The sequence below is a fragment of the Dipteris shenzhenensis genome, chromosome 23, assembly GCF_047967505.1.
Source record: "Dipteris shenzhenensis isolate YYH24624 ecotype China chromosome 23, Dip_SZ_1.0, whole genome shotgun sequence".
Classification (NCBI taxonomy): Eukaryota; Viridiplantae; Streptophyta; class Polypodiopsida; order Gleicheniales; family Dipteridaceae; genus Dipteris; species Dipteris shenzhenensis.
In genome coordinates, this window is record NC_141618.1 from 14,203,390 (window position 1) to 14,216,220 (window position 12,831).

At 40.1% G+C, this 12,831-nt stretch overlaps 1 protein-coding gene across 1 annotated transcript; it reads right to left on the reverse strand.

Moving 5' to 3' along the window:
* Positions 1–3,769: 3,769 nt before the first annotated feature.
* LOC147887029 (beta-hexosaminidase 3-like) lies at positions 3,770–8,339 on the reverse strand. Its single transcript, XM_087394182.1, has 14 exons — positions 7,853–8,339; positions 7,532–7,606; positions 7,395–7,430; positions 7,132–7,243; positions 6,901–6,971; positions 6,530–6,660; positions 6,371–6,436; positions 5,903–6,003; positions 5,432–5,491; positions 5,277–5,310; positions 5,002–5,100; positions 4,848–4,907; positions 4,456–4,706; positions 3,770–4,221 (listed from the first exon to the last, which is right to left on the reverse strand). Exons 1-14 carry the CDS (start codon positions 8,129–8,131, stop codon positions 4,055–4,057), a joined length of 1,542 nt encoding a protein of 513 aa, XP_087250308.1. The 5' UTR covers positions 8,132–8,339; the 3' UTR covers positions 3,770–4,054.
* Between the last annotated feature and the right edge of the window lie 4,492 nt (positions 8,340–12,831).

A 12,831-nucleotide genomic window follows, 5' to 3' on the forward strand; every position in this document is an offset into this window, starting at 1 on the left:
TGTGCGCCTAAGCCGTCTCTCCTTTGTTTTAGGGGACACCAACATAGATAATGTCGCTCTCTTTGCAGCTAGTTGATCTAAGCTGTGCACCCCTTTCACTTTTTGTAGGCCATTTCTCAGGTTGGAGAGCATCATCTCTTGGGCATGCATCTCCCGAGGTGTTGGTAGGGTTGTTGCTCTACAAACTTTAGGGTGCAGGCTAAAACTTGTGAAGACTCAAGACTGGTAATCACTTGAATGGCCTAATGTTGCTGCCTCGAATGCTCCCACCAATTGTGACACCATAGCTCATGTTCTTCCTTCCAATATGGCAATGATTTAATGCGTGCATCTGCAACCACTTCTTGCTTCTGCTCTGCAAGGAGTCTTCTTTCTTCTCATTGTTTCTCCTTTTGCAGATGTTGCAAAAGTTATTCCGTTGTCACTTCAATATCGTGCCAACTCTTTCCTCGACCCGCACTCTGTTCCTTGTGCCTTGACTTGGCTTTTCAGCTTTGATCTCTTGCAGCCTCTGTCTGCTTCTCTTGTAAGCCATGGTGACACCATGGCCACAATTAGCCCAGAATAGACCCAGAGAACCTAGCTAGTGAGGCAAGCAAATAATAGAAGACAACTTACTCGAAAGAAGACAATGGCAAACCAAAGTCTGAAGGTCACATCCAGGTGCATGTGGGCTATAGGGCATTTACAGGGCGAGGCAGGTTGCAATACTTAATCTTCCAAGATTTGATGGGCGAGAGGTGTGAAAATTCAAAATTTGCGGGAGTAGCAAAATTTCAGATGCCATCGGTTTTTCTCCCTCGAACGATACATGTTAGCAGAATTGGATATTCCAAACAAGTGCAATGTGGCCTAAAATGCTTCAAAACACAAATAGGACAAAGGGCACAATATCGAGTTTACGCAAGTGCCGTGTATTGGGTTTGATGCTGTGTATTATGAAATGCAATGACCTTTGGCATGCTTATGAGGCATATAGCAAGCAAGTGCATGGAAAAAGAAACAATTCAAAATTATAAATATGTTGGATTTATTGAAAGATATTTGCACATGCACAAAGTGCACTTTTTAACCTTCCATTTTAGGGTGAATCTAGATACCAATACCAACAACTATCAATGTTTGAAGACCACCATGCAGTAGTCCCACTAGTTTGAATTCCAAATTTTCAATCTGTTTTGGTTTTTAACAACCAATAAAAAAAAGGTTATGGAGTGTGCCCTCAAATGGGTATGCATCACTTTAGCACAACATTGGAGGCCCATTAAACCACACTTGATGTTCTCATTTAGCTGTCTCCTTGGGTTGAGGAGAATGTCACGTAGTGTACTTTTGAATGATTACTTGGTTGCATGTATTTATAGAACATAATTTTGACGTTTTTGAATAAATTGCTATATTGTATAGTCTTCAGGATGCATGCTTCACATGCAACATAGCACTTGTAATGCTTTAACAGTCTCGTTCCAAATGTTTATTCCATAATTTTTTTCTCTCATGTTCAATTTGGAATGTGTATTACAACTTGAAGACAAAGTTTGCCAAATTCCGTTGAGCAATGCATAAGTTATGTGTCATGCAAGATACCTATATACAAAAAAGTCCCTGAACCTCACAAAAAATGGCTACACCCAAGCAAACAATGACCCTCTTTCAACATCTATTAGTTGGATGTAATGCATAAATGAGGCAGCTGGACCTCTAGAAAAGGGAGGGCAGGCCTTTATCCAAAGTCTACCATAGCACAAATCTCCCAATGATATGACTACTAGTAGTAGCTGACCATGAAAATCCCATACAGATGCGTAGGAAAAGAATGAAGCATTCAAAGGTTATGCCATATAGATAAAAAGAAACTACTAGACCACGATCCTAACTCTCTCCCAATGGGTGAGCAATAGGACTAGTTTGTATGCATCCTCATTTCTGAGGATCAATGCATTCTAATATGTGGTCTAAGACCAATCATAATCAATTGTTATATTACAGTGTCCTAGCCGAATATTTACCAGTGCATAAGATGAACTGGCTCACAAAATGGAGTCACCCATACGAAAGATTTTGCAAATGGTAGTGTCAATAGGGTGTTTATATCACTCTTGCATGTCTGTTCTTCATATCATGTGGCTTGGAAGTGATATTCTAAGCTCGAATCAAAACAAGCTTAGGTCCAAGTGTTTTGAAGATTTGCCCATATCAATTGCTTTGTTTCAAAGCATAAGCCCATACAAAATGCTTAGTTTTGAAGCATAAGCTCTCAAATAAAAGAGTGCTCATGAAATCTTAACTAGAGATGTTTAGAAGACGGAATGAGTCATGATGTTGCTAGAGCAAACCGACAGTATGGAATCTGGTACGAGCTCAACACTATTAACAACAACCCATGTAAAGCAGTAGTTCAAACACCTTCCATCGTGAAAGAAAGACTACAATTCAAAAAGAACCTTGATACATCAAGTGAGTGGTAGTAAGCCATTTGGAACCTGAAGCGACATAAATTGGGGGAGAGAGGAGTGGAGTAGTGACCCAGCTCACTTCCTTTGAGTCCTTAATAAAAATCCTTAAGGCTCAGTTGCGCTGGCCTATGTTGGACAACACTCCATTATCCTAAAACACTATATGACAAATCCTTTTTGACATTTGAGGTCCTTTGCCAATAGAGTAGGGATTGCAAAAAGTTATGCAAGACAACTCTGGGGAACCTTAGAAGATTCTATGAATGCTAAAAATTATACTCAGAAAAACTATTAGGTGTTGAAGAGGAGCCATTGCTCTTCAAAATGACTGGATTTTGAACTATATTTCCAAAGCCATTATAGACAAAGGCCTACTTGTTTTGCATACCTGGATGGGTTCTATCATTCCTCTACTAGTCATCTACATTCTCTGATGAATTCTGGATCATTTTTAAAGACACGCTCAGGCTTCTGGCAAAGTGTTAATGGAATTTGTAGTTCACTAGGAAGTCTTTGAGCTCCTCAGGTTATATGTCCTCGGGTTCCTCAGGTTCCATGTCCTCGGTCATCAAAGCTCGACAAGAAGTGAAAGGTGTACCTCCCCACGCCTTTGTCTTTTGGTCAATTCAGATTCATAGTTGGTTGCCACTCTCCATTACTCAAGCATTACCAAGGGAGAGGGTGGTCCAAGATTGCTAGTCCTTATAATAATTAAGTCGCAAAGACATGGTGGTCCAACACCCCCATAGTCAAGGATAAGTAAAGTGGGGTCCTATCTCATTTCTTAGCCCATGGGGAAGAATTAATTATATAGGACAACCTATCTAACTTGTCCATGAGTTAGGGTAATTCAATATACTCTTAGTCCATGAAGTCAAGTAAATTATATCTTTGTTATATAGCTAATCCAATAAGGAGTATAAGTCTAGTGCAATTGCCAATAATATCTCAGGATGTATCAAATTATCAACACATGCAAGTTTCATTATATACTCTTCTAAGTAAGCTATTTTTCAGTGCCTTGGGTCAAGCTTAAGTGGATCTATTAATTTAGTGAAAGGGAGAAAAATAAGGAACAAATCAAATTATCAATACATGCAAGTTTCATTATATACTCTTCTTAGTAAGCTCTTTTCAATGCCCCGAGTCACCCATAAGTGGATCTATTAATTTAGTGAAAGAGAAAAAAATAAGGAACAAATCAATTATATCATTGTGTAAAAACTACACATAATAAGTTAAGATCAAGGTAAGAATAGCTCTTATTGTTCCATATCAAATAAGGTATACTTAAAAAGTAACTAGTTCCTTGTTTTAATAATTCCATATGCGCACCTTATTTCATTGTGTGTGTGCACATGCACACGTGCTCACCTATGTCTGTGTCTACATTAGTGTCTACTCATGCATGTCTGCAAGCATCCATCCATGCATGCATGTGCACACGCACGTGTGTGAGCATGCGTGCGTGTCTGTGTGCGCATGTTTGTGTATGTGTGTGTGTGTGTGTGAGAGAGAGAGAGAGAGAGAGAGAGAGAGAGAGAGAGAGAGAGAGAGAGAGAGAGAGAGTGAAGATGTTAATAATAAAGATTATAAGTTCATTGCAAGTAGCAAGAAGCAGGTCCAATGGGTGCTTCACGTCCAGTGCCATTAACAGGAGCTGCTGCAATGCCACGCTGGTTCAATAGGCACCGAAAGTACTGTAATCTTGGCAACGCCTCCATTGGGTCCTTTGCAATTCTTTGCACATTGGTCCATAGCCGCTCTTCCACATATTAACAAATGTTTAAACCAATAAGCAACTGTAAATAAGAATTACTACCCACTATGTGTTGCACTTGCATACATCTATGTAGGAGCACTACTGCAAAAGCAGACAACTTGCCTATCATAATAGAATGGTGACTTGGATGATACAAGCATGCCCTTGTTAACATCAAAACAATAGTAAGACATATCCATAAGACTTTGACCATGCTAAGTGTAATTAGAGGGCTACCTGCAGTAGCAGCCGCTCGGGGCCAAATCGTTTGTTCAATGTCGGATGGATCGACTGTCTCACCCCACATGCACACCTCTCCTCCTATAACTAGCTTTTGCTCATTTGGGTTTGTTATGTTTGTCAAAGGCTCATTCATATAAAATTTGTCCCATGTAACATTCAAATGGTCTAAGTACCATACGTCTTGATCGCTCACGATACACCTAAACCCTGCCTTCACCACTTTTGGTGCAATGCCAGCTTGAAGCCTGCCATTGTGATACAAAGCATATTGATGATCAAAAAGCATGATGGGAGAAAAAATAGTAACTAGTGTATGCAACAATAATGTTGATAAAATGAGTGCATAAAAGGAAGAGAGAAAGAGAGAGAGAGAGAGAGAGAGAGACCAATTGTGAATGATTGTTTTTTTGTTGAGTTGTGAGCCAAAGTTGTCAAAGGGCTCTTCCCTAATCAAGAAAGCCTCACCTTAGAGAATTTATAACTAACATGTTAAAGGGAAGCATATCATACCACAACATGTCAATTTTCAAATCGATTTACCAGTTCACAGGTGTATATCCATGGGATATGCTTATTGATTCTCCTTCCAAAACAAAATTTCGATATGCATCAAAGCCAGTGAAATTATGCTTTTGCAACCTGCACTATGCAATATTACAAAAATGATTAGAATGTGGATGTTGTATGAAGGGGGGAGGAGCTGATTTAGAAAGGAGCAAGTCCAAACATCGAAGTTTACACATCATTGGAGCTAAGCTCTACTTATGTTTATTGAAATGCTGAAATTATCTTAGCCAAGGAAGAAGATCTATTACCAACTGTTGATATGGGATGTTTGACTCCAACAAGCTACACACAGATGGGAGAAAAAGCTTGGTTTTCATGAGTATACTCTATAGTTTTGTAATACGGACACATCAATTTGTGCAATTCAAGAGAAAAAGGTGTGAAGAGATGAAGAGAATCTTACAGGTGTTAACTTCATCTCCGCCCATGTGGACAAAGTCAAATGAAAAGGTTTTGGAGAAATCTGCAAGACCCAGGGGCAACATCACACAAGTGGTGCCACATTTGGTTTTTAAAAAGGACTCCCTTTATTGTTACTAGTGTGTTTCCCCATGGTAAAGCCATGGCGTGGGAGTGAGTAGGCATATTCATTATGCATGCATCCCCATCTCTAGCACCCTTCCCATGTGTTGGATGTGGTGTGTAGCTATGCAAAATGCATCTCTTTCATATAGACTAAATTATTGGAGTTGGATATGTGAAAACTTGGGCACGTGACTAATGAGTAGACTATTTAAAGGGGAGTCGAAAAGAAACCTTTCCATGCAATGCTACCAAAAATTCAAACAATACCGAGAGACTAATCAAATGCTAAAAAATCACCACATTTGATCAAGAAAGGGGGCAATTAATTCTTTTTTGAGATCAGACTCACCAGATATGATGCCATTAATAACTTGGAAGGTGAAATTCCTAGACACATCGAGTGGCTGTGTGCAATTGGGGGAGGGCCACAGCTTTGGATAACCAACACCCCTACACGAATAAAAAACAAAGTTAAAAAGAAAGTGGGAGAAGGTGAGAGCTTTGGTTGGATAACCAAGACCGCTACAACATTTAAAAAAAAAACAAAGTTATAAAAAAAAAGTGGGAGAAGACCTAGGAGATTCCCTCAAACAATTTGTATGCCAAAAAATTGGTAATACTCGTATGAAAACAAATTCAGCCATTGAGTATATGAGGTCTTATAAACAATGCTAGTGCTTGTTAACTCTAGTGATAGTGATACTCGCGGCATTGATTGATTATATGAGATCTTCTAAACAATTGTAGGGAGAACGAACAGATGCTCTTGCCAGTGTAGTGATAGGAAGGACAAAGAAAAGGTCTGCAAAGCGATTACCACGATGCTGCGTGGCCTGGAACATCGAGCTCTGGCATCACGTTCACGCCTCTTTTTCGTGCGTATCTGCAATAGCAAATCTCCGCAAAATCACTCGAAGATCGATAGATCCATCATCCAAGTGAAACGAATACCCGGAACGTTATCCTGTATACTCACTCGACGATATCCTTTGCGTCTTCCATAGTGTAGCGCTCCATATCCGAATAGGAGCCCTCCCACAATTTCGGATATGACGGGATCTCCAGTGGGAACGATTGGGTATCCACAATGTGCCAGTGCAAAACATTCTGCAAGACGCCCAAACAAAACTATGGATCAAATTAAGGCTGGAATTAATGCTCATTAGCTTTTCCTTCGCAGATGTAATCCCCGCCCGCCCTTTCCGTCACAACAATGCTTCAGCACAGTGACGATGAATGGAAATCTGGGAAAGCTGACCCACTTCACAAAAGACTTGAACCAATCGTCCTCTCATTTCCGTCCCATTTCCGTGCGGAAGCTGGCTTGAAAAGGTAGGCCTCACTTACAAGTTTTGCATAAGCCATTGCGTCGATCACTTTCTTAATAACCATTAACGGTTGGTAATGGCGGGCGGTATCTGCAACAGCCATAATCATTAGCGGCAACGCTTAGACTGTGGTCGAATGATAGTGGCACCTTAAAAACCATTTCGTTTCCGCTACATGCTGCAAACACTTGAAAGACTGTTTATCTTGTTTATCTGAAGGTGCAGAGTGCGTTAAATCTCAAATGCGCACCTATCAGAAGTCCTCTGTAAGGGAACCTGGGCGCATCCGAGATGGACCAAGGAATGCTGTGCACTTGTACAGTTCGAGATATAAAATCAAAAGTACAAAGTTGACTGAAGGTCTGCCCAAGCACATGAATCCCCGCCCAGAAGTTATATTTTTCTGAGGAAGGACTGTTAAATGGAGTTGATGCTTACGATTCCGATCTAGCAAGCGTTAACTAAGCTTGGGACATTATAAGGCGATGCAACCAATGAGATGCTGGCCATTACCTCAAGCGCACGCAAAGCTCCATAAACAGTATTCGCCTACATGAAACATAGGTGATACCGCTTCAACGTCAATGCCGCGTACATGGAACCGAAATGTAGTTAAGCATGGATATGGAAGTATGGCGTTGGCCACCCACCTGAATGTAAGCAGAGGAAGAATTTCTGGGATCAGGCACCGCGAGAGAGTACGACTCATCTACTCCGAAGCGCAGCTGTTCATGACAATATCGCACAGCATCAAGTTTGGAAACGAATCGGCAAATCCATTGCTTCGCACAAGATCAAGAAATGTAACGTAGTCCGTATGCAGCTTACGAGTATGAGCTGTGCAGTGAACGGAGAGGAGGGCGCAAATGCATGAATCAAGGACGGAAATGAACCATCCACCCAAACACACAAATACACACACGAACACGCACGCGCACACAATCTTTGTGCTGGCACGTGAAGAGTCTCACCGTCTCGTCAAGGGAAGCGACCTGGACCTCAAGAGAGAGGAGCGAGGCAGAGGCATTGGAATCGACATGATGGAGGAAGATGAGGTCGTGGTATCTGAGGAAGGCCTCTTGGAGGAGAGGGGAGGGGCTAAGAAAGAGGAGGTTAGGGGAGATGGTAAGGGAGGAGAAGGAGGACCCATTGGAGACGAGTTCAGGCAAGGGCCAAATCAAACTACTGCTGCAGCAAGAATGAAGCAGGCAGAGCAACAGGAGAAGGTGCAGAAGACGAATGGGCGCCATAGCAAGGAAGCTAGCTGCAAGCTTAGCAAGCTCGAAGAGAAAATGAGCGTGGAGAAGTGGAATCAGCAACGGCAACGAATGGACTCCATAGCCAGGAAGCTAGCAAGCTAACAAGAAGTTTGGAATGGAGAAAACGTGAAGAATCAGCAACGAAAAGAAGACGAGAAACATCCAAAAGAACGGGAAGAAGAAGACGATTTACGGCTCGAGACATCCGTGATTGCAGCTTTTTTTGCTCCTTTTCTTTTGGGTGGCTCTGGCCTGCTTTTCATGGATGATGGGTTCCATCACCCTTCTCTCACACACACACATGACAAATTGTATCTGCAATGGCGTGCCCTAGTGCTCGGGAATAACCGTCCTTCATTGTATTTTGGACGGCTGAAATTGAAAAGATTCCACACCACCTCTAAAATACCGGTTCAAATTTTGAGTTATTTTGTGTAAAAACCCTCACACTATGTTTTGAGATGCAACAAGAGGCTCACTTGGAGAGTGCCTTTATTTTGACTAGTTGGAAAAAGGTTTTCCGCTAGCATCATATGTGCCCTCCAATCTTGCCTTGAGTTACTTAGGGCTCTCAGGCATGGGATGATCATCCTCCTCCTGCTCCTCTAGAGACCCTACATTGATACACTTCCTTGCTACCTACTAGTTCCCTCAGCCACCTAAGGCCTTGTTAAAGCGGTCACGGTCCATATGACTTTGCTTTGCTTCTTTGCTTGCATGCTCCCCTCCTCTCAATGCCATCGGAAGACCTACACAAGCCTATGCCAAAGCTCTACAGAGTGGGATGATAGCTTGTTATGTGGCCACATTTGCTTAGCCAGTTGCAAGTTAGTTACTGCCACATTTGTTCCATTAAGTGTGAAACCGTCTACATGTGGCCATTTCTTATTACCTCCTTGGTGGCATTTTCATGAATTCTTTCTACACATTGTGCAATTAAACAGTCTTCACTATTAATGTGCAAACTCACACATTCAAATAAGGAGAGTTACACTACTTAATATTTTGGCAATAAACAAAATTATACATCAATACCACTCAAAATCTAAATCTTGCCCTAATACAATTACACCATTATGGGCAAGCATGCGAGGCAAGTAAGCCTCATACAATAACTTTTCATGTAATAGCATTGGTTATAACCTCGAATGGGGCAGATTTTGTGCTACTAAATTTAATCACTTCTCCACCACTCTCCTAGGCCTAATCCTAAAATGTAGACCTAGCTCCTTATACTAGTATAAAATATTTGCAAATAATGTGTCTTTTTTGCAATGTCACATCTAGAAAATCTTTAACTTTTTCTTTATAAGTAAAGAAATTGCATAACCTTAAATTTTATGATTCAAGACAACCTTCTCTTTTTACTTTTGAAGATCATTTCTCAAAAGCTACAATTCACCTAACATTAGACGTCAGCTCCTAAAATGTAGACCTAGCTCCTTATACTAGTATAAAATATTTGCAAATAATGTGTCTTTTTTGCAATGTCACATCTAGAAAATCTTTAACTTTTTCTTTATAGGTAAAGAAATTGCATACCCTTAAATTTTATGATTCAAGAAAACCTTCTCTTTTTACTTTTGAAGATCATTTCTCAAAAGCTTCAATTCACTAACATTAGACGTCAGCTTGCACTTAAGATTGGTCCAATTCATGGGCAATCTAGTGCTCAGAGGTTAATGAAGTCTAACTGGCCAAGGAATTTGTGGGCACACAAATTAACCACAAGTTTGTATAGTCCAAATTCAAGGCCAGTTATTGTCTTTAAAGTACTATGAAATCTCTTTCTCATAGCATATAATGCAAAACCTCAGGAGGCTAGTATTCTCACACTCAAGAGAACAAATTGTTTTTATTCGTTTCCAGGATTAAATGGAGATGAAAGATGCACTGATCAGACATCAAAAGATTCAGTATTGGAAAGGCTTTTATTGAGCATCATGTAGTCAATGTCCTTTTAGGTTCTAGAACATCTTCTTTTGGAACTCAAAAAATTAAAACAGGAAAATTGGGTACAGGAAGTGTGAAATTGAGAAAGCCAGGCCTACAATTTAGTACATGACGTTCATATGATATAACACCTTCTTGATGTGATTGGAAGACAATACTTTGTAAGGTTAAGATTTTGATGTTCTGTTGGTGAGTGTGTCTTGAAAGGAACTTGAGAAGGTATAATTCTTAGTATATAGTAACTATAAATAGTTTTCTTCTCAAAAAGGCCTTGGCATTTTGCAATATGGTCCTTTAAGTGTATGGCTAGTGGTTAGCTATATATAAACCGTAACCCCAAATAAACCAGACAATGTAATTTAGCTTAACAAGTATTAGAATTTCAAAACTATTATGCAACGCAAGTTACATGTTAGCATTGTCCATAATAAATGCAATCAATTGATGCCATATATATGCACTCTAAAAAGCACACGTCCAAACTATATTAGAATGAGACTTATTAGAATATGAACAAAAATCTTTCTTAAGAGAAAAAAATTAGGAATTATTGCAATTGAAATATGTGATGCCAAGATCACACATGATGTACCCCAAAAACCACATATCCACACTATTTGTAAAGAGACTTTATTACATGAAAAAAATACCTCTTTAAAGAATAAAAAATCTAGGAACTATTGGAGTTAAAAGATGTGACGCCAATCTCACAAATGTTGTAGCTTTCTTCACCACTCCAATGTTATGCTAAATTTATGCACACCCATTCGAGGGCACACTCCATAACTTTTTCTTGATTTTTTGTAAACTAAATTGGATTGAAAATTTGGAATCCAAACTAGTGGGACTATTGCATGATGGTCTTAAAACATTGATAGTTGGTGATATTGGTATCTAGATTCACCCTAGACAGGAAGAATTCAAAAATGTGAAATTTGTGCATGTGCAAGGATCTTTAATAAGTTCAACACTATTTACAATGTTGTATTGGTTCTTTTTCCATACGCTTGCTTGCTATATTGCTCATAAGCATGCTAAAGGTCCTACTTGGGTAAGTCATCTTCTATTTTTGGCTCACCTCATAAGCTAGCTAATCTCTATTTTGGTGGTAGTTCATTGATCATCGGGGTTGAAGAAAAACTCATCTGTCAACTGTAGGATCCTTTATTTTTGTTCTTTTGTTCATGTAATAAGTCTCCTTTCAAAGCTATGCATAAATGTGGTCTCTAGGGTGAAGAAAGCTACAACAATTTGAATAAATAAGTTTAATTATTAAAAAAAATGGAGATAGGGTGTTTTTTTTCTTAAGGGAAAATAAATAAGGAAAATTAGGGAAAACAAAGAGAAGTAGGGAACATACTAAGAAAATATAAAATTAAAGAGAAATTAAGGAATATATAAGAAAACCAGGAAAGAGAGAGAGAGAGAGAGAGAAGGGGGCCAGGGTACCTCTAAGAAAAAGAGAGGAAGGTGTAGGAAGTGAGAGAGAGAGAGAGAGAGAGAGAGAGAGAGAGAGAGAGAGAGAGAGAGAGACTGAGGGACACAGAGAGAGCGACAGAGAGAGACAGAGAGAGAGAGAGAGAGAGAGAGAGAGAGAGAGAGAGAGAGAGAGAGAGAGAGAGAGAGAGAGAGAGAGAGAGAGAGAGAGAGGCACCTAGAACGATGAAGGTGCAGAGGAGTCATTGTCGAGCCTTGGTGAGCACACATACGAAAGCGTGAGATAGTAAAGGAAAGCACACAAGGAGATAGAAGAAAAAGAGAGAGAGGCAAAGGAGGTAGGCAGCTCAGTGAAAGAAGTAAACATGAGGCAGGAACGTACATTGATTGACACTAACCAATAAAGTTTGTGGGATGAAAGGAATTTCATTGTGAGAGAGATGAAAAAGTAGAAGGCAACCAATGCAAGAAGGCCATAGGCTTGTAGAACAACAAGAGAGGAGCAACAGAGTAGACACAAAAAACAAATGGCAAAGAAGAGAACTTGAGAATGTTGCCACCATGAAGGGCAGCTTAGCAAGTAGAAGAGGAGTAGAGCTAGCACAAGTTGAAGAGAAGGGATTTTTGGGACTTGGGAAATGTCGCTTAGTACAGCACAACCACAACACCATCAAAGGAGGTAGAAAATGGAAGCTTCACAAAAAGCATGTCGTTAATGAACCACACAGATTTCAAACAACAACTCCAGTGGGGAGAGGCCATGAATCAAGAAAGCAATGTAAATAAGGCTGGCATAATGAAGGGTCATCAGAAAGGTGCTACGTACAATAGCATGAGTAAAGAAACCACAAAGATGGCGATGAGTTTATAGAAGGAACAAGTAAGTGGAGGTGATAATATTCTACGACCAATAGAGGAGGCAAGATAATCACAATGGCGGCACGGGCTAGCTACGAAGCAAAGGAAAGATAATCACAATCGCAACATGGGCTAGCTAGAAAGCAAAGGGAAGATTGGGTTCAAGCTGCATGAAGAGAGACGTGAGTGTGAAAGAGTAGAGAGATCAAAGTGATGAAGAGAGCATGTGCGAAAGAATGTAGCAAAGAGGAGAGCAAGGGGATGAAGAGAGGAGACAAATTGAGAATTGCGAGCAAGGAGGTGAAGCTATAGAGTATCATGAATGAAAGCAATACCTCATGGGGTTCACTATGTATAAACCCTCTATACCACATGCGTTCAAGGCCTATTTCTAAAATCCCTTATCTGTAAAATTTTCATTTATAAAATGTACCCCTTTTCTA